The sequence below is a fragment of the Augochlora pura genome, chromosome 2 (assembly GCF_028453695.1).
Source record: "Augochlora pura isolate Apur16 chromosome 2, APUR_v2.2.1, whole genome shotgun sequence".
Classification (NCBI taxonomy): domain Eukaryota; kingdom Metazoa; phylum Arthropoda; class Insecta; order Hymenoptera; family Halictidae; genus Augochlora; species Augochlora pura.
Genome location: NC_135773.1, coordinates 14837214 through 14858258, shown reverse-complemented (window position 1 = coordinate 14858258; position 21045 = coordinate 14837214). Strand labels below are relative to the sequence as shown.

The following is a 21045-nucleotide window of genomic DNA, read 5'->3' as shown; positions in this document are numbered from 1 at the left end:
TTAAGTTAATTCTGTATTATATGAACTACGAGAAATATGTATGTATTATAATAAAATATTTTGTTACATATCTTAGTAACATGTGCACAATTAAATAAAAATTGAAGCAAAATTAAACATTTGATCAATTGTTTGAGTCACTGTAAGTAATTCAAGTTTGTTAGCAAGGATCGAGTATTCTGTATACCTCATTTGTTTATCAGACGAATTATCAGAGTGGACTGAACTTCTGTCTCACCCTATTAGGGTTCTAGAGCCTCTATATAATTTCCCTTTGCGATCAACGTTACCGATAAACATTTTAGCAAGAATCGGATATACTGTATACTTCATTTCTACTACGAATACTAAATATTATTTGGAGACTATAAGTGTATACAGTGCGAATATTTAAATGAAACATGTATTAGAGAAATACGAAATCAAGTTTCTATTAATTAAGTATATCTATTAATTATATAATTAGTAATGGTACAAATATGGCAACAGCTTTATATATTTTTTTTCATGTAGATGGATATTTACAATATCAATTTCATCAGCTTTGCAGTGTATACATTGTAAATATCTGCACAGATCCCAAGTCTGAGCCTAATGAATTATTTTATCATCTGGGGTTTCAGATATTTAAGTAATTTAAGTTTATTAGCAAGAATCGAGTATTCTGTATACCTCATTCGTATTACAGCACGTGTTAGTAACACAGTATAGATTACAAATCACGGCTTAGAACGAGTATTTTATATACCTGTGTACCTAATATAATATGTATAAATCTATATCATTTTTAGCACTCGTGTATTGAAATATTCGATAACCTATTTGCGAAGTTTATTTTTGCATCTAATTACTATTCCCTCAGAAATGGTTTTTGATTTCAGAAATTACTGTAATCACTTTTCAAGTATTTCTCTGTTTCGTCCACAGATCTAATTGTTCCTCTATAGGTTGAAGCTATCGCTAATAGTTGACGCCGCTTATCGCTACTGATATGTAGTGCCTCCTGTCGGAGAAGTACTAGAATCACGTTTAATTAAAAAACGATTGAAACACATAATCTTTTTTGTTAACATACTATCTTTCCTTATTATAAAGGTACTAGAAAATATAAAATACAAGAACACTAAAAGGAATCGTGACTGATTGTGTCACGAAAAATTCCAACCGCTGCCTCAAATAATAATGATTTTTTATTTTAAAAGAAAATTTCAAGTTGATTTTAGCTTATATTGTTGTAAGGCTAATTTGATGTTACTAAACTTAAATTAGAGATGGAAGTATCCACTGCAATAGGATATCTTAGGTTTAAAAAGATTCGCGAATTTATTTTGAAAAATCAAAATATCCCTACAAGCAGTTCCAATATTTTGAACTTCGAATGCAATTTTGATAATTTTTAAATTGGATTTACTATAGAGTAAATATGTAATTACAAACAAAGCTTGGTAATATTAGCATTGTATAATACATAATGGATTTATTATTTTATAAATTTATAATTTTACTATTTTTTATTGATTTTATTAGCCCTATCCGATTGGGTAACGTTATTCCACCGAATTCGTACGTACGTGTTTCAGTTTATTTATTAAATTAAAGTTGACACAGGTTATTGTGTATGTCGTACAGTGAGAGTTGTGTGTATGGGCAATAGTACCTATCTATGTATATAATAATAGAAGTAGAATTAAAGTTAATCCATTTAAATACAAGTGCGACACGCGCGATCAGAAAGCGTAAGGAGCAGTTCTACATCACGAGTCTCTCGCGTTTGCATTGTTTTGTTCGTTTAATCTCTCGAATGCTTTTGTTACTCTCCTTACGCGTCATGATATGCACATACAATAGAAGGAAAATAGAATAAAATTTTGATTGTTTTTTCGGTGCGTACATATTACATATGCGTTGAATTTTCTTTTCTTTTTTAAACGTTCGAATAGCGACGATGATTTCTTTTCGATGATATTTTTTATTGTTGTCTTCGCGTTTCATTTGCCTTTGCTTTTGCAGGTTTCATTGAAGTCGTAGTGACGGGTACCGCGTCTCGTTGGCCGAGCATTCGAATTTACGACGGGTCGTCGGGCGCTGTCACGGATGAATAATGATGTGATACAGTTTCCTTAATCCTCTAGCTACGCGGTGTTCGCGGTGCGGCCCGTTGGAAACTCTCTTTTCCGGCCCTTCTGACTTACGATGATGTATCGGGGCTCTTCCTTTTTTTTTCGTCGGTTTCTCGTTACGCCTAAAATACGAAAATATTTCGCATATCATTCGCCTGACTTTCGGAACAATGAATAATCGATGTTGCGCGCAATAAGTTAGCTACGTACGTTTCTAAAGACGACGAGGTGGCGTTCGAAGTGGCAAAGGGTGGGTGTCGATGACGATGGCGTTTTTACAGGTCAGACCTCGTCTCCTGGACGAGGTACACCTGGGAACCGGGCACGGTGGATGTTGTGACGAAGCTACGGTGTTTCGCGCGGATCAGAGTCAAGTTGCTCTCGGCGGTGTCAGCGCGGTCCTCTGCAGCCTCCAGCTCCCTTTGGAATCGGCGGACCCTGGTCACGCTCTGCTGGGACATGCCCTCTTGTTCCTGCAGTTGTCTCTTGTAGATGCTCACTTTCTGGCTGGCCTTGTCAAGGGATTCCTGCAGCAGCGCGATGTTCTTCGCGTCTTCCTCAACCTGGATCATCACCTCCTTGATGTTGCGCTCCTTCTTGCGGAGGATCTTCACCGTTTCGGAGTGTCGGCGCTTCTCCTCGTCCAATTCGAGTTCCAGGTCGCGAATCTGCAAACATTAGAACCACTTAGTTGCAATCCCTTGATTTGAATTATCGTAAATTTTTGAAAAGGTCCAAAGCTTTTCCAGTGAAAAGCAAAAGGATTAATCATGAATTCCGTAAAGTGCGTCTTACCCTAGCCTCAAGTTTGCTGATGATGCGTTTGCCTCCGACGATAGCGTTGGCTTCAACTTCCTCCAGCCTCACGGACAAGTTTTTCACTTCGATCTCGAGCGACTTCTTGATGGCCTCGATCTTCACGATGCGCTCTTGTTCCTCGTGCAGTATCTCCACGGTGTGCTTCAGTTCGTTCTGCACCCGCTGGTATCTCTCGTCGCTCACTCTCAGTTCCTTGGTTACTTCTTCGTAATCGCCGGCCAAGGTTGACAATTCTTGCTCAATCTTCGCTTTCGATGAAGCGAGGTTCACGTTGATGGTGGTCAGTTCGTTGATTCGGCTAACCGACTCCTCGTACTGCTGCTCGACGGATCTCTTCGCACGAAGGGCCTAAGAAAATACATTGTTTGATTAATCTTTGAATATAGTGATTTAGTAGCCATTTAGACTTCCAGGCTCGAAGTTAGTTTTCGTTATTAAGCATTCCCACTCAAAGATATTTTAACTACAAATTTCTTTGACGTTTTTTCCAATCTTGAAGATTTCTACTCTTTCTCGATTTTGACTTTCTTTTTGCGAATAAAATTCCACATTCTCCAATTTTTAGCAGATTTTTAAATAGAAACAAAATTAGTAACGCAGGAGAAGTCCTTCGAGTGCAGTAGAATGACCACTTGGATCTAGGATCGACATTGCACTCTTCATATCGAGATTCTGGGGAAGCCTAGTTTCGCCAACACTTAGAGTAACACACTGCTATCGTATTTTCGTCGATGACGCCTCTATTTACTTACAGATTCGTAATTGCCGCGCACTTCCTCGAGCTCGGCCGTCAACGATTGGAGGCGTCGTTGACTGATGCCCAGTTGGTCCAGAGTCACTTGCAGTTGGCGTTGCACCTCGTCATAGTGGGCTTGCAGTTCCTGCAAATAATACGAGACACTGACGATTCGGTGCGCACATGTTGCCAAAACACTTGTCAGAATAAACGCGCGTGTCCGCTTACGGTCAAGGTGAGCGATTGCTTCTTGATGGTCTTCTGCAGATCGATGTTGTTCTTGTTGGCAACGTCGAGGGTCAGCTCCAACTCCGTGATCTGGATCTGCATCTTCTTCTTCACGCGCTGCACTTCGGTCTTCAGCTTCGTCTCGGCCTCGACCACGCGGGCGTTTAGCTGCTCGATCTCGATGCTGGTCTGCTTGCTAATTTATTTCGTTTCATGCAAACACACCGAAACCGCGATCAGTTCTTTGCTTCGGTTCCCTTACCTCGGGATATTCAATCTTTTCCAGGCAAGGTGCGGTCAGGATGTCAGGAAGGAGGGAGGGAGGGAGGGAGGTAGAAAACAGGAATTGTTATCAGTGGATTTACATACTCGTTGATTCTGTTACTCTATCTGAAATTTCTACTCTATTTCTGAGAGACAATGGACATTTGTCGAGTTCTTTGTCTGTTAAAACTCGTAAGAGAGAAGCTATCTTCGTAGAGTGTAGCTTAGTGTTTTAGTGCGTTAACACTTTGCAGAATTGAGCTCCCAGGAATTGGTAAACGAAAAGTCGGAGGAACAGGTCTCGCGTTTGTTTAAATGGCGCGGTTAATATATAGACAAAATGTATAACGACGAAACCTTTCCCCGTTCACTTCTTCGCCTTGCCACTCGTTGCAAGAAAAATTCTGCGTAGAATATACGTCATCTTTGTTATCGATTAAAGTTATCTCGTGACATGTTATGATTGCACAAAGGAGACGTAAGAAAGGATTGATGCTCGTCACTTAGCCTAACTACGATACTCGTCTAGATTTTTGAGAGTACGAAATCGTAGCTGCTCCAAACAGCCGTGAAACGTTTAAAAAATTTGATGAAATAGGAACCCGGATAGACACGCGATCGTTTCTGCCAGCCTCGACATTCAACGAACGCAATCTATCGGATTCACGTATCCCCGGGAATCAAACCAGTCGGATTCAATATCGAAAGTCTCTCATTTATTGTTCATCCTCGTCGCTCCGTGTCACATAGATCTTACCCACAGTAACTACAAGGCTTATCTACAAGAGCATTCGCGTCCAATGGAAAGGTCCCTATCCCAGGCATCCGTACAACCGTCTCGGTCTCGTTGTGTCTCGGTACCTCTTGTTCACATAATAGTTGGCGGATTTCTGCTCGTATCCTTTCAGTTCCCTGCTCAGGCAGTCCAACGGTGCGGTCAGTCTATCCTCGTCAATGAGATTTCTCGTGAGCTCGCGGGACAGTCTGAGCTGCTCCCTGCCCTCGAATATCGCTTGGTCGAGCAGCTGAGCTTTCCTGAGGTCGGCGAGCTGCTGGCTCTTGTTCAGGTTCGCCATCGCCTCCGCTCTTAGCTGGATCTCGATCGCTTTCGCGGACTTGCCGCGCAGGGTTTTCGCCTGATCGAGGGTGGTCCGTGCCTCGGTCAACGCCTGCATGTCTCTCAAGCACTGTAGATCGATCTCCGCCATTTTACGCTGCAGCTGTCTAGCTTCGCTCCTAACGCGCGCGCTCTCCACGAACAAACTCCACGGGCTTATCCTGATCGCCTCCAACCGACCCGGCAACACTTCTCTGGTCACGTGGCTGGCCTGCGCTGTCTTCGACAAACTGAAGTCCGACCGATTCGCTACCTTCGGAACGAAACACGGGGTGAAACACGGCCTCGGGCGCGGGCTGCTTCGAAACGCGGACCGACTGGCGCGCGAGAGGGAAAGCTGTCTTTCGCGAGTACGCTTCGGCGGAGGCGCGAGAACGGGTCGGCTGCGTCCGAGCTGAGACTAAACTTAGCCGCGGCGGTCCAGAATTCGAAAGTGGCCGAAGCACTCGATCGACTCTCTCTCTAGAGACTGGCGAAACCGACTGCCAATCCGAGCCACCAAGCTAACCAACATCCCCGGCCGAGCGAGATGGATTTTTCATCTGCATACTCGCCACCGTCGCGATTTGGCAAACGTCGGCCGCGATCGGTTCTACGACGAATGGTCCGAATAATTGGCTGCCAACAGGGGTGCTGGTCCCGCTTCCGCGATATTTTTATTGTCCTCGTTCGGCGATCTCGGATTGTCACTATGGCAGGTGGCCGATGTTATTAATAACAATCGGAGATAAGGAATTTCCGCTTTCCACGCGGCCGGTCAATTTCGAGAAGCGGACTTTCCGCACTGGCAACCGACGCTGTGCACACTAGCCGGTCTTAAATTAATCTCGGCTGATAGGGGGGAGCTAGCGAACCGAAAGCTTTCCTAATGGAATCACGCGGTCTATAGAATCTGATATAATCATTTTTTTCAATCACGTTATTCTGCTGTCTCGAGATGTTACTCACGATTGGTCGCAAATTTACGACCAATCAATAGTATCTTTATGAAAAAAAAAATTCTCTGTGACCGCGGATATTTGTACTAAATAAAAATTGTAATAGGAACGTACGAAGAAGAAGGCAGTCGCTGATAAAATGAATTTTTTAATACTAGTCATGGCCATCATGAAGTACGAAACTCGAAAGAAGACAATCGCAAAATTGAATTGCTTTGTCGAAGGAGTTACAGTTCTTAATATCTTTGATATTTCGAAACCTGTTGTGTTGTTACCGTCTGCGTGCGTCATCGTTTATTTTAGATGTTCTCAGAGCCAACGCGAGGGTATCGACAGATCGTACAACAATAATTTTCGGTGAAACGCGTCAAGGGATTGCAGACTCTATTTTAAGTAAGACTGCGCATAGCATCGGTAATTGCAAGATTTATTTGCTTGTCATAACAAAGCCACAAATCTCGGCGTTCAATGTAAACTTTTGCAATCGAAAATACCTTGGCTGTTATCTTCCTTCTTTCATCTTGCCTCAGATGCATTTCTGACACCGACGATTTACTTTCCGATCATTAATGTCAATTAAGGAATAATACGGTGGGGTAACAACTGGTATGCAAACTGGGTAGGTAGTATCGATACTATCATGCCATTTACAGTAATATATTGGAATTAAGAATCCATTTGTGAAAAAAAATGAAGAATTTAGTTTAGTTTTCCAGCTTCGTTTGATCTCTTTTCGTATCATAGTTATTTTAAATCTGCCAGTATAAATGTAAAATATCGAGTAATGAACTTGAACGAGAAATACCCTATCAGGGAAATGAACATGCACCGAAAACTCACTGTCGCCTCCCAGTAGCCATGACATCCCTGATCGCAGCCATCCCTGCGTCGACTCGCTAGCTAAAGTGAAGCGCCACGAGGGCACGCATGTTCGACCCAGGTGCGTTGCAGCGACTTCCGCAGCACCAAATTTAGAAAGCGAAAAGGTCAGGCAGTCGCCGAGTCGCGCGGCGCCTAACAAATTGGGCCGATCGCGTTTCCCGCGCTTGCTTCGTCCCCCTCGCGACCAGTCCGGTTTCGTTTATGCGTACCTTGAACTGCCGCAGGTGCTCCCTGGCCTGATCTTCGGCGTCGACCGCGTGTTGGATGAGCTCGCGTCGCGAGTACGGTTCCACGGGTCTTTCCCCCCACAGAAGTCTGCCGTCGGTCCATGGCAACTCCGGCATCTCCGATCTCGACGGACTGCGATAATCACGATAAGAAGTCGTCGACGTTCTTCCTTTTCTGTCGATGTAGTCGATCATCGGCTGGTAGAAGTTGATTCCGTATTTGTAATTCGTGTCGTAGATGTAGGTGGGCCAGTGTTTCCATTTAGGCTCCGAGGGAACGTACAACGGAGGGAGTGCCATTTTTATTGTGATTCTGAACCTGAAGAATCCTCTTCCTCAGGAAGGAAGAGATCGGATCGACTCGCTTCTCTCTGTTCTTCTTCTTTTTCTTCTTGACTTCGATGATTTTTTAAAATAGAGACTGTGATTCGAGGAATGACCGACACCGTTTTGTTTCTTTTGATTCTGAGCAGGGAATCTTACGAGATTTGGAACTCTTGCTTCCGAAGCTTAATAATTCTTCGCTTCTGAGATCAGCAGCTGTCGATGTGTTCGATAAAGAACATGGATCGCAGGTTTTCCTTCGACCTTAATCCAGATTAAATCGTTTCGGGAACGTTGATTCGGATGATTTCTATTTCGTTCGTCTGCGTGCGTTTTTTTTTAATTTTCGTTATCCAACTCTTACCTTGAATAGAAACGATTGTTTTCAATGGTCCGCGGAGAGGAACCGGTGTTCGCTGGTCCGACACTTTGCTACTTACGAATTTCTCATAGTCGGATGATCGGAGGTGACACTTGCAATGGAACGGTCACGAAAAATTGGGCCGACCGAGTGCGGTGGTATCTTTTGTAGCTTTTTTTTGCGGTTGCCACATTGAGGACGGCCAATCAGCACCTCTCGATAATAATTGGATCGCGGTTGTTCGATCTTATTAATAGAAGCTTCGTACGCTACGTGTGCATAGGCATCACGCGGTTTCATTCGTGACTCAAGACGTGTCAATGCAGTCATACATTTGACGATAGTATGCGAAGCTTGCGGCTATTATTTATCTCTTCTTTCGAAAGTTTCGACGATGCTTTTCACGAACTTCTGTGTCTTCTTCACGTTCTTCATTCTTTTCAACATCTCTGTAGTTAATTTTACTTTTTGTTATCATTTCAAATTTTTAGGAATTCTCTGTCTATACTTGCGTAGTAAATTCGTTGATTTGTGAACTCCTTAATATTTGCATTTAAATTTACGTATTTATAAACTCAATGCGTTAATATGTTCACAGTTTATAAGAAACATGGTGTCTGATCTTAAAAAGCTTATTCTACTTCCACAACTATGCAATCATAATATTCTTGTAATATTATCTCTGAATTCTGTCGGAGTGTTAACTTTATCTCAATAAAACATCATAACCGTTCTATTAAAGACTAAATTATTGACTGTGCTTAACAATCAAATCTTAATTTAATTTTGAAACTCGACGCGATTAGAATATCGATCGTCTATGAATCAGAGGCGAAGAACAACAAAAATCCGAGGTCGTTTCATAAGGATCTTAATTTTTTCCTCTGATTCATTCTGTTCGGAGCTCATTCACAGTGATATAACCGATATATCGACTGATCGGTGTTACGTAGCGTGGCCGTTCCGAAGCCAATCTGCGCCAAGCAAAAGTCATCGTGCTCGATCGCTGCGTCGACGACGATTCGTTTCTGGCGCGCAGCCATCGTTGTACATCTCGCGAATATAAATAAATAATTAGACCGCGACAGGATATTCCCTTGAACGTCTGATAGATCGGAAAACACCCAGGTTGATTAATCGATCAGGGTGATTAATCGATCGCGTTGATCGATGACAAAATTAAACGGGTTTTATTAATAGGCTGGCGAAACGCACGGTGGTTGTACCGGAAATAAAATCGATTGCATCACGGATTGCGAGCAACTAAAAATTCGTACTCTCTTTCTACTATTATGTTCTGTGTTTCCTTAGTTTCCTCGGATTAACGAATATTTTTACTCACCGGATGATTTCAATTTCTTCGTCCTTCTCGCTGAGGCGGCGCTCGTAATCGTGACGAAGTTGTGTCAACTCGGCGGACAATCTCTGTGCGCGTTGCTCTTCGATCTTGCGGCCCTGAAAACCACGAATTTCGTCAAGTTCAACATTTAGTTAGTTCAAGAGTTACCTTACTCAACTTTTTAACCTGGTAGAATTGCTGGGCAACATGTTTTCATTGTACTTACTGCTTCAGCTTCCTTGTAGGCTGCTGCAAGCTCCTCGCGTTCGTTCTCCAAACGACGAAGTTCGAGTTCCAGCTCGTGAAGTCTGCGGTTCATGTCAGCCAGTTGGTTCTTGGCATCGCCTAGGTCATCTGAAGGGAATCGATCGAACAATTAATTACGCGTACTCTCGTTGCCCTATTTTCTGTGCTCTAAAACTATTCATCGAAATCAGCTCGGAAATATTTTGCATCGATTGTATTTACCTCCCAATTTCTTGTTCTCTCGTGCCAATTGGTCCTTCAATTCGCGAGTCTTGTCGAGTTCGCAGTTGGTGCGCTGGAGTTCCTGTTGCTTGTTGCGGAGGTCGCGCTGGCTCTGCTCATACATCGCCATGCTTTCCTCCAGACGTGCTTTCATTTCGACGTTGATCTTCTCCAATTGTTCCACGCGTTTCTGCAGCTCGCGAGCTGTTCCATTGGCCTGTAATTATTTATTTCATTGTTTCAGTGGTTGCATTCAATGTCTGCGACAGTCGCATAGATAACATTGATCACAGGTATGTCACGACAACGAAGTGCGCATAATTAAAGACCAATCGTACCTTCTCCAAGTCAATAATCAGAACTTCAACTTCGGATTGCAAGCGTGACTTCTGTTTCTCAAGGTTGTTGATCTTAACCAGCAGAGTTTCGATTTGTTCTTCTTGTTCCTGGATGCGAGCACCATACTTGCGACGAAGTTCTTCTACCTAGAAAATTGAATAACGATGTCATTGTCGCGCTAATACCAATCGGATTTAATATTGTTTCATCATATCGTATTTAATGCACTTTGAAAATGTAAGTACCTCTTCGGCGCGAGCGTTGGCTTCGGTTTCGTATTTCGATCTCCATACTTGTACTTCTCCATTAGCCTTAACCAGTTGACGTTCAATGTCCAAACGAGCTTCAGATTCTTCTTCCAATTGAATGCGCACAGATTCCAATTCCGTTTCAACCTATTAATAACGTTTGTTTTTGTTAATTCTTAGTATTCGCTTTGATGTCGTTTAAAGTTCTTTTCGGAAATGTTTGTATCAAATTTCGACGATAGTTTAGAATTCTTAACACTTTGCACTCCAGGCCATTTTAAGCCTGGATCTAAAATAGCTATTTTAACCAGCTGCGTTTCTATTTTATATAACTTAGTACACTTTATGAATATGAAATTGAGTCTAGTGAATCATAAAACTGTTACGCTTTTAACAATTTTTTAAATAGAAGGGTCTTTAATAATGTCAAAATTATTTTGGAAATGATATAACGATTTTCATTGGCGCCTCAGAGACGCCACTCGAGTGATAAGGGTTGAAACAAATTATGGTGAAACGTACCTGATGCAAAGAGGCCTCAACCAATGAACGGCGACGTTCTTCATCCTCGAGACGACGACGAGCATCGTCGAGCTGTCCGGCGATCTGAGTCCTCAGGTAAACAACGTTCTCAATGGACACCTAAGTTCGTGAATAAATTGGGATTAATAAAAATAGTTCAAGTCCAACATATACTATGTTTAAATAGCGTAAAATTACTGATATTTCTGTATTTATACATAGCTATTAGAATGGTTCTAAATGTACGAATCAGTGAATAGAGAAATAATCTACCTTCAAGTCCTGCACTTCCTTCGTCAATTCAATGTTTTCATGGGAGATCCTAGTCTTGTGGTTGGTAATGTCAATGATAGTACGGTTCAATTCCTCGATTTTCACATTCAGCTCGGCTACGTGGATCTCGAGCTTCTCCACCGTCTTTATCGACATCAACTTTTCTTTGGTAACGTTGTCCAGTTGAGCGAGGAGTTCGTAGACTTCTTGTTGGAATTTCGATTTTTCCTTGTCAGCCCTGGAAGTTTGGAATCGTTCCATTAAAAATTCACATTCTACGTCTGTCTCCGTTATAAACAATCTACCCCCCCCCCCCCCCCCGTACCTCCGTCTTTACCGGAACGTATTTGTCTCGACATCAATCTACAACATTCGTTCTGCACGACTATGTACCATTTCCCTGGCAACGTTTCAATGATTTTCGCTAAAAACTTACGCATTTATTTTGTTCTCATCAACCGACCAGCTGATTCTATATTTAAAGATGAATGCTCGCATTCCTACCGACTATATAGTGCAGCAGAATTTTAGAATGAAGCGGGAGGGCTACCTCTAGCACAGATTATGAAAATTTATTATAATTATAATAATATTATAATTTATTATAATTATTTATTAATATTTATGAAAATTTATGCGCATTAGCGTATCGAAGAATAAATGCATAAGTACAATTTTCAAGCGTCAACAAAAATTTACGCGGCTATTCGAGGATTCGAGTTATCGCGCACATCCGACCGGAAAACTGTCATTTTTAAAAATAGCTTTACATAGCGTTTCCTCGCGTGATTCATCAGTACATTTTTTATTTGCTTCGGCAAGAATTCAGTATGCCTCCAGCACGTTGGACGTTCATGTTTCAAGTATTGATAAGGCGGTTCCATGATAATCCCGTTTCACGTATGAAAATACATTTCCTCTCAAAAACCGGAACTCAGAGTATATTCCTATTCGACATGGTTGAACAAACGCTATCTCGAAATCGAACGCGTTCTCGATAAATATCGACGATAGATACCCTATAATCGTGTCCCTTGACACATCCTATGGATAGCCTAAGGATACGACGCCCTAACAAAATGAAACGACGCAAACATTTCCTTGAAGTAAACAGAATAAAATCGAAGGAAATAGAATAGTGTCGCAAGGTTGAATATCCTGTGGTTATCTATCGAGCATCTCGGTGGTCGTAGGGAAGGGGTAGAGAAAATCGTGTCCTCTCCGTATCGTCCACCTACACGTAACAGAGGGTGTAAGGTGTCGGCCGATTCCGGGGATAGTGGGGATCCGGGCTAGTCGCCTGTACTAATATGGCGCGGTAACACGGGGTTGAGGATTGCCGCGCGACTCGCACGGTTAAAAATAGTCATAAGCCGAGCGAGTAGCGAGCGAGGAAAACGGCACGCGGAGGGAGAGACTGGGAGAATAAAAACGGGAGGCCGAGAGAGAAACGGAGACGGAACGATAGAGGGGGGACAGGAGGGGCCGCGGGAGGGGGCGTCGCGATAAAAAGAGAATCGTGAAGAGAAAGCTGAAAGTTTGGAAACGAGGTCGAGGAAAAAGGAGAGGCGAGAACCCCGGGGGAGATTGGTCGGGAACGCGTGCATACCGCTGCTTCTCATTTTTCTTCTCTTTCGCAAATAATTCATTCCCGACGACACGGAATTATTTCTGTCTTATCAATGAAACCGACGAGTAGATTTTTCGTCGGGACTTAGAGAATCGACATTTATGCAATCGGTTCTCTACGACGGAAGAATTTGTGGATAAGTAGGTTACGGGAAACGAAAAAAGAATGCGCGCTCGCGCGTCACTGAAGAAGAAGTAGTCGACGAAGTTTAGACAATTTCGTGCTCGGACTTGCAGGCGACGGGGTCGCATAAGACCAGAGAAATTGTTATAGCCGACGCTGAGGTGAATCATACGCGATCGCGAAGTAGGTGCGAAAAGGGGGAGAAATGGGAAGGAAAAATAAAAGAGGCGCGAGCAAGAAAAAGGTAGGGGAGAGGGGGGGAGAGAGGGGAGAGGGGGGGGGGGGGAGGGGGGGGGGGGGGGGGGCGGGGGGGGGGGAGGAATGCAACGGAGGAAGCGGCGAAGGCGGCTCGAATGGTGCGACAAGTCTATTCGAAAAGCGTTTAAGGCAATCTTTCTGGACCAACAGGTGGAAACATTTTCCCTGCGAAATCGTCGCGTCTCGACACTTTTTTTTGCCGCCCGTTCGTTTGGACTAATGCGACTCGAAGGGTCCGATAAAAAGTCACGGAAGACTTTTCACTTTCTGGCCGCTACCCCGGAACTGTTGGTCGCAATACACCTTCCATTTATTATTGCCGTCCGACGTTATGGCGCGCGCGCGCTCACCGTTCTATTTTGCCGGCTGAAATATTAAGAGGCAATTAACTGTTACTTCGAAGCGACACCGTTGACGCATAAATGTCGTAATTGCCTCCGCTGAAAGGTACACTTGGAACGGAATCCCCCGGGATCCGATTTCAACAGAGAATTCTTGATTCGCCATTAGCATTACGCTGGGAGCGAAAAATTGTAATTTATAGAAAACTCGAAATTATCATGTAATTAGCAGAGGACACGTTTCAAATGGACAAAAATCTATCCAGCGAATTTTTGGAATTTTAATTACATTCCTAATGAACAATAGCCATTGACACAGGCATAAGATCATTTTATCGATATTTTCTAGACGAAGAAAATCGAATGAATTGCGGTGGTAAGAAATAATTGAGGAGTTCAATGAGTGCTATACGATACTTTCGACCTTAGAATTTGTACTCTCATTTCAATTAGGTTGGAAACTATGAAACGGGCGTCGCAGCTGAATACAGACCAAACAAAACCGCCCGTTTCATAGTTTCCAACCTAATACTTTTCTATAATGGAAAGTGAAACGGAGGGAAACTCGGGAATCGATTGCGAAGGAATACCAGCAATGTTTCGGGGATTCCGTTCCTTTGTTTGACCCGTGTTTCGTGTTTACGCAACAGGATTACGTAATTTTCGGGGCGAGGAAGGTTCAGAGCGAGGCTGACAGAGTCAACTAGATAATAGACTGCGTCCCGATGACAGGCCGAAGAATTTTCGAAGTGTATGCGTCCTTGTAGCGCGACGTCGCGCGTCGGGGCGCCGGGACGTCGAAAAGGACGCGGGTTATGTTTAGAAAAGCCGAGGGAACGAGTCAAACGCGTATTTCAGGTGCGAGTAAGTTGGTTGCTTGGCCGTTGGCCAGTATCGTCGAGCATAATTCCCGCAATTTTCGAATATGCTTTTCGTTCCCCACGGTGCCCACTATAATTAACGGCGCGGAGCCGCCGTGATTCACCCCCTTCGTTCATCCCTTTAAGTTTTCCCGATCCCGGTTTCCCCCCTGTTTTCCCTGTTTTCCTCGTTTCCCCTCGGGATTCGCGGAGAAGACTTTCGCGCTCCCGGCGCAGCTTCAAACACCTTCGGACTTCCGGCGAACTGTTTATTGACGTTCCCGCGCTTTGACCTCAAAGAGCAGGAGAGGGGGGGGGTTTGTTCCGCGAGCGAGACGCAGCAGCGATTTTATTTTCACAGGTGTATATAATTAACCACGGTTTATTGGTGTTCCGAATTCGTTTGTTCGCCGCGCTGGGATTTCGTGTGGGAAACGGAGCGTGTTTAGGTTCACTTCCGACAGCATGTTATCGGCGCTTTGCTTTGATACTTAAATTTAATATCACTCGGAGGAGATTCGGGTGCCGACCGCTGCGAACCGCCGCGTTTCCATCGACGGTCAGTGCGGAAAATAGATCGTTAAAAATAGCGGAACTTCAGATAGTGGAATTTCGACGGCACCGTCTAATCTTCATCCGATTCGAAGAGCGATCTCAGAAGGTGGAGCGATTATGCCGTTTCGAGATATAATTAGAGAAGCGCTTCGGGATAGAATATGATCTCGAGAATAATTATAGACCTCGTTTTGGCCAGCTTAATTTGTCCATCGATATCGAATTCACGCGGTAATGGAAAGAAACGATCTACCAGATAAGTGACAAGTACATGTGTATATGTGTGTGTGTACCAGAGTTGGTATTAAATTTTTAGTAGTCATATTACTTCTAAAACGACGTGTACTTACTTTTGTCCTGGCAACGTCGCGTGCACAGAAACGTGTTCAGTAGAATAAAAATTTCGACTTCCGTTCGAATCAGTTTTGCGATACTAACCTTGCGCGCGCTTTCGAAAGTTGGTCGATCTGGTCTTGGAAATCGACGACGACCTCTTGGTGTTTCTTGCGCAGAAGGTGTGCGGTCTCCTCGCTCTCGAGATGTACATCTTCGAGTAGTTTGCGCAGCTTGGCCAGTTCCGTGTCCCTTTTCTTGTTGATCTCAAACTATGCGGTTCCAAAACAAAAGACAAAGTTAATAGATCGAATTATTCCAGCGGTCGTAATTTAGCCTAATAAATGCCTGGGGTTACCTGAGATTCAGCACCACCCTCTGCCTCTTCGAGACGTTCGGACAGCTGGATCACCTGCACGCTCAAGTCGGCGCGCTCGCGTTCGATCTGCAAAAGCACGTGGTGCATCAAGAAATAATTAACACAATAATATACCGCAACAACGCTAAACTGCAGACTTCGTGCAATTATGGTAAACGCGGGCTAAGAAAATGATTCGAAAAACAAATAAAAAAAGGAAAGACAAATTTTTATCATAATTCGAAGAAATTTGCACAAAGATCAGCAGTCTAGATAATTTTCAGAAAAATTGTAATCATGGATCAGGCAGTTAATCGTCGAGGAAAGCTACCAAACATTTCGTTAGGTCATGTTAATAAAGTAATTCGTAATAATAAATCAACGAACTAACGTCGTGTCACGAAATTCCATTGTGTCCCGTACAAGTAAATTTGCGTTATTATTCCGATGTAATTCGTACGCTTCATTTGGGAATTACGTTTAGTTCGAGTTGTTCAAGTTAAAGGAGTTTCGCGTACGTCAGTTGCCGATCCTCACGGGTTAGATAACCGAACCGTGCACTTCGCCAGTCACAGGCTAGTCTGTATGCTGTTAAGTGAAGTTATCGAACAGAGTCATTGTAGTGCAATAGTATAGCACAGTCGGAACATGTTGATGCGTGTCGAGTGTAATCGAGATGCGTCGCATTGTTTTGGAAAGAGGGCTCGAGGAACGACGCGAACGGCTCGGTGCAAGCTTGACGTCAGGTTTCTTCGTACCGCGAATAGAACGATCTAATTCCGGACGAACCGGCTCTATATCGGGAGCTTTATTCATATTACAAACGAGGCGTTTATTGGGAAAAGAGAATCCCGCGACATCGCCATAGCTGTCCCTCCTTCTCCGGAAACCACCGTGTTCTCCATACTGCCTTCTATTTACCGGCTGCGTTCGAACATTCGGTTTCCCTAAATCAGCCTTGTCGTCAGAAATCGCGAACATATCGCGTAAATATTGCTCGAACCTCTCCATCGACATTACTCGACACGATTTAATATTAATTACAATAATCAGCCAAGTTTTACAAGTTTTAATGCTGAAGGTACATTGCCATTCGTTTGATAAGCAAAGGATTAATTTTGAAAAATTTGGAAATGTTCGGAAGCTCGATATTTATTATTAATGGACTACAAATCGTCGTGCAACGGACGGAAACAGTATAAGTGGAATGAGTAAGCGAGCGGTCAGACATTTCACGAACTGGAAATGACAGGCGATAAATTCGAAATGTGTTTCGGATAAGTACTCGCGTGCACTTGAAACTAATAAATATGGGTTGTAAAGTTTATAGCATGACATAACAGGGTTCGCACCTTCGTACATTGTTTTACAATGTGCGCTCTGAGATGAAAATGGGGCAGTTTGTGCAACTGCGCAGGTTAAGTAGACGTTCAGAGAAAAATAAGAAAGGCATGTAGCAATTGGTTCGCTCTAGAAAAAGGAATTGGTGAAATTACGTAATATGGACTCGGACCCCCGCCGTGTTTACTCGATGTAAAAACGACGTGGAAGATAATTTATCTCGTAAAACGTATTAAACGCGATCATAACTTCCAGGTTTTTGCGACCGAGAGAAGAACAACGCTGGCACCCGTTCAAGTCACGTATCTCGGCGGAGCGTTACGTATGAATGTGATTTCAGCGAGACTTTAACGAACAATGAAACTGGAGAAGCTACCCGTAACATAACCCGCTATTTACGCGAAACTTTCCTGGAATTTGTCTCGACCGGTCCCAGCTCGACGAACCAGTAAACCGCGCGGCCAAATTGTACGCGCGATAATCGGGCCGAATTAGCACAAAAATCGAAACATCCCGCGTCCACGTGGAGAACGATTATCGCGAAAAAACTATTCTTCGAACGATAGGCATCGCACGGGACACGAACACGAAAAAGGAATGCGAGTTCGTTCGCTGAAGAGGTGCGCATCCCCAAAAATAGACGCGAGTCGTGAGCTGGACATTTCGACCTACTGCTCCCCACTCTATGATGGAGCAGACCGTTCTCGCTTTCTTTTTCGTATCAGCTTGAAAATTCACAATACCGACATTACATAAAGTCCTCCGAGTTGACGTTTATCGCCCCGCGGCCCCGATATTTTTATCTCCGTTCCTAAGCCGCGTCCCGATTCCGACCCTCCTCTCTCGAGCGACTCGCACTATCCTCGGAATACTACGGCGTAGCTTCCGCTCGACAAAGATCTCCGAAATTCTAGAGGGACTGGAGAGGATCGCGGACACGGCGGCTGAATAAAAATCGTTCGAATAGGAGCTTGCAGCGGTGGTTACGAAACGAAGCGAGGGGCTAGGGAGGGAAGGAAAGAAAAGCAGCATTCGCGGAACTCACCCTCTGACGCAGTTCCCTCTCGGACTCCAGGTCATCCTGCAGCAGGCGGATTTTGTCCTGAAACGAGAGGCATGAAAGGATTAGAGCGTGCCACGGGGCTCGTTACGGCGAGCCGGTGCTTTACGTAATCGGCCGACGAAAATATCCAACAGCGGACGCCCGGTATTTCAGAAAGACGGACGGCCTCTGTACGGGCTTGTCCTCGAGGGAACAGGAGTGTTTTCTCTCTCTCTCTCTCTTTCTTTCTCTGCGACCGTGTCCATTCGGGTCGTTTTGAACGGGACGGGGGAACGTGCACTCGTTCACCCGCGGCCTCGGCGGACCGGCGAGAAAGGACAATCTTACTTGGAGCGAGAGGAGAGGCGAATGCACGTTTCCATGTTCCTCGGGGTCGCAGATGGGTTCCGAGGATTGGTCGTTATCGACGGATATCGGCGGACATCGACGGACGTCGGGCACGCCGTCTTCTCACGAGCGTTTCGCGAGCGCCTCGAAGATGTCACTCCGGTGTGTCCCGGCACGATCGTCGTTTGAGACCGATATTCACGACTATTTTCGTACACGAGCAATCCGATAGCCACGGAACCGTCTACGGCACTTTCCTCGTCAGGGTTGGCACTAATATCCCTTATGGTCACTGAACTTTCTCCCGTTACACTGTCCCCACCGCGAAATCGGTCACTGATCTACGTTACCCGAGTTCACCAGCGACAATCACTACCGATCTCCCTTCTCTTTGGAAGCTGCTCCGGAAGAACCGAACGGAGCTCAATCCTTTTTATTTCAAGCGACGTTCTGCGTCTTTTCGTTCTTCATCAAAAACCGCGTCCCCTTGATCGGATGCCTCTTCTTTCGAAATCTTAGCGCTCGTCTTCCATTTCGAGATACCAGGATTTTCTTTCAATACTCTCGTATTCAACATCATTTTTTATTTCGCATTTTATACATCTTGCACTCTCTTTGCCGATCTAGCATCTCGTTCAAGTTATCATAGTTCTTCATCCAGTATTCCTGTACTCGCTTGTCGGTGAAACTGCAGCGTTCTTTTTCAACGACGAACTCCTGTTCCCTTTTCGATTTTAGCGGCCTGAGAAATCGAGTTCCCTGGGATCCTATGAATCTTATCAATACCGTAAAAATCGACCACAATACTGCTCCGTTTCTCTAATGTACTAGAAACCCAAACCCCATGCTGAAAATATTTGGTTAAATTCGAAGCGAATGATTTTCAAAATCGTGTGATTTGTTCGAGAGAAACGGAGCAATATCGTGAGGAAGCGTTCATTGCAACGATAGAGAACGGGGAGAGAAACGATCCGTTTTTCAGGGCAACCTACCTCCAGCCTAGAGAGAGCGGTCAGGTCAGCGCTGTATTCGATGCTAACGTTGGCGGTACCTTCGCCGGTGGAGCGGTACGTGTATTTGGAAGCTTTAGCGATCGCTGAAGACATCCTGTCCGCTTAGTTCGCTTGCGTCCTCGATGAACCTACGTTCCGTCCCGTCTTCGGCCGAGATTCGTGACTCCTCGGGTTGTTCGGTAAACCTTCGGTTTACACCTCGATGCACTGGCTGGTGCTAAGTTAAGTCGTCTTGATTTAAATCGTCGTAGTCAGCTGCCACTTCCTCCTCCACCTTCTTCTTGTCTTCTTCTTCTTCCTTCTCTTCTTCGAGGTTTCGGAGCCGACCAGCGCCCTACTCGTAGTGCGCGACCCGTCGTCGTTCGTATGGCGCGCCGGCGGCTCCATGGCTTCGTCAAAATGACGGTCGCGCGCCTGCGCGATGGATCGCTGGCCCCCACCAGGAACACGCGGCCGCGGCGACTCGTCATCCTCGTTGTTCCTCGTCCTCCTCTACCGTCGACGGGAACCACCAGCCGACGACCACCGTCGCCCCGAGGACGCCCACGTTTCCTAGACGCACCTGCCACCCTCCTCGATCCGATCTACAGGCTCGATCGCGGTAATCCCTTCGTTGGATCGCCTTCAAACGGATCGAGCATCCGCGATATTTCATATTCTGCAAACGTTGAATCGGTGATCCATTTTCCGCGACGCTGCCGGGTCAACCGAAACCGTCCGAATGACGAATTACTTCATTTGCTAATATTAATTGAAGTTTGTCAAGAGGATCTCGTTTCTAGACACATCTTGCGTTTAGACATCATTTTAATTTGTATATTCATTCATTGTATTTTCAGTTGATAAATTCAACGATTTCTTGCAACCATGACAGAATATTCCAGACAGGATATCGATACCATTTTTATATTACAAAACGACGGGCAAGCTTAATTGTCGCTCCAAGTGGTAAAAAGAAAACACAGTTATAGTCTTTTCATATAGAGGTGACTATCGCGCAAGCGACGAAGTAAATACTCATAATTTTCTTCTTCACCCTTCCAAAGACAAATCGCATATTTATAAGTCTTTCTTTCACATATAAAAACAGTGGTACCGACATTTTCTAAAACTGAAAATTAATTAGCATCAAATATGAAAATACGAAAACAAATCCATTACTAGCGCAACTCCGTAAACCATATATTATAATAGACGATATTGTCGCGAAATAAGACGTTCTTCGCGAAAGTGATCTGGCCTTTACGCAACAGAGGTGTGTAAGCACCGCACAACAGGTGTACGGGTCACGATCAAAAATCAATTCCGACTCGAAATTGACCGAACAGTTCTCGGCAATTAGAATTAGAATTCGCTCTGGCGTCCCACGCCTCTCGCCGTAGAATTATTCGCCCAAGACACGGCCGTGCAACTGCGTTGCTCCTCGTACCGATTTAGATATAACGTACTTGAAAAGCTACAGGGTCATCACTTCGCATAGATCGGGCATCGATCAGAGGAGTCGTTGACTCACTCGAATACCGATACCCGGCGACGCGGACGCGATCGCTAAAAAGTGTAACAATCGCGAGACGTCACCGGGCCGGTGTCATATCGGAGCCAAAAGCGTTTTTAGAACCGCCGAATCATCTGCGACTA

At 44.4% G+C, this 21045-nt stretch overlaps 2 protein-coding genes across 2 annotated transcripts; both read right to left on the bottom strand.

Annotated features, from left to right (window-relative positions):
• Positions 1-1568: 1568 nt before the first annotated feature.
• On the bottom strand, positions 1569-19786 carry LOC144474404 (paramyosin, long form). The gene is made up of 16 exons (XM_078189218.1): positions 19387-19786; positions 18050-18106; positions 15664-15750; positions 15411-15577; positions 11206-11443; positions 10933-11052; positions 10408-10557; positions 10162-10308; positions 9824-10040; positions 9582-9709; positions 9359-9471; positions 3904-4099; positions 3692-3820; positions 2916-3287; positions 2331-2788; positions 1569-2242 (listed from the first exon to the last, which is right to left on the bottom strand). Exons 1-15 carry the CDS (start codon positions 19498-19500, stop codon positions 2396-2398), a joined length of 2628 nt encoding a protein of 875 aa, XP_078045344.1. The 5' UTR covers positions 19501-19786; the 3' UTR covers positions 1569-2242; positions 2331-2395.
• Positions 4114-7952, bottom strand: LOC144474410 (paramyosin, short form). Its single transcript, XM_078189228.1, has 2 exons — positions 7314-7952; positions 4114-5537 (listed from the first exon to the last, which is right to left on the bottom strand). The coding sequence occupies exons 1-2, from the start codon at positions 7629-7631 to the stop codon at positions 4980-4982; spliced, it is 876 nt and encodes a 291-aa protein (XP_078045354.1). The 5' UTR covers positions 7632-7952; the 3' UTR covers positions 4114-4979.
• Positions 19787-21045: the final 1259 nt, after the last annotated feature.

What these genes read in the sequence shown, in the direction of transcription:
- LOC144474410 (XM_078189228.1), bottom strand. Translation starts at nt 7,631, where the DNA reads ATGGCACTCCCTCCGTTGTACGTTCCCTCGGAGCCTAAATGGAAACAC. An exon ending in AGCACCTGCGGCAGTTCAAG is followed by an intron (nt 5,538 to 7,313) that starts GTACGCATAAAC and finishes TTCGTTCCGAAG; the next exon opens with GTAGCGAATCGGTCGGACTT.
- LOC144474404 (XM_078189218.1), bottom strand. Translation starts at nt 19,500, where the DNA reads ATGTCTTCAGCGATCGCTAAAGCTTCCAAATACACGTACCGCTCCACC. An exon ending in CCGCTCTCTCTAGGCTGGAG is followed by an intron (nt 18,107 to 19,386) that starts GTAGGTTGCCCT and finishes CTCTCGTTTCAG; the next exon opens with GACAAAATCCGCCTGCTGCA. An exon ending in AGAGAACAAGAAATTGGGAG is followed by an intron (nt 9,710 to 9,823) that starts GTAAATACAATC and finishes GATTCCCTTCAG; the next exon opens with ATGACCTAGGCGATGCCAAG.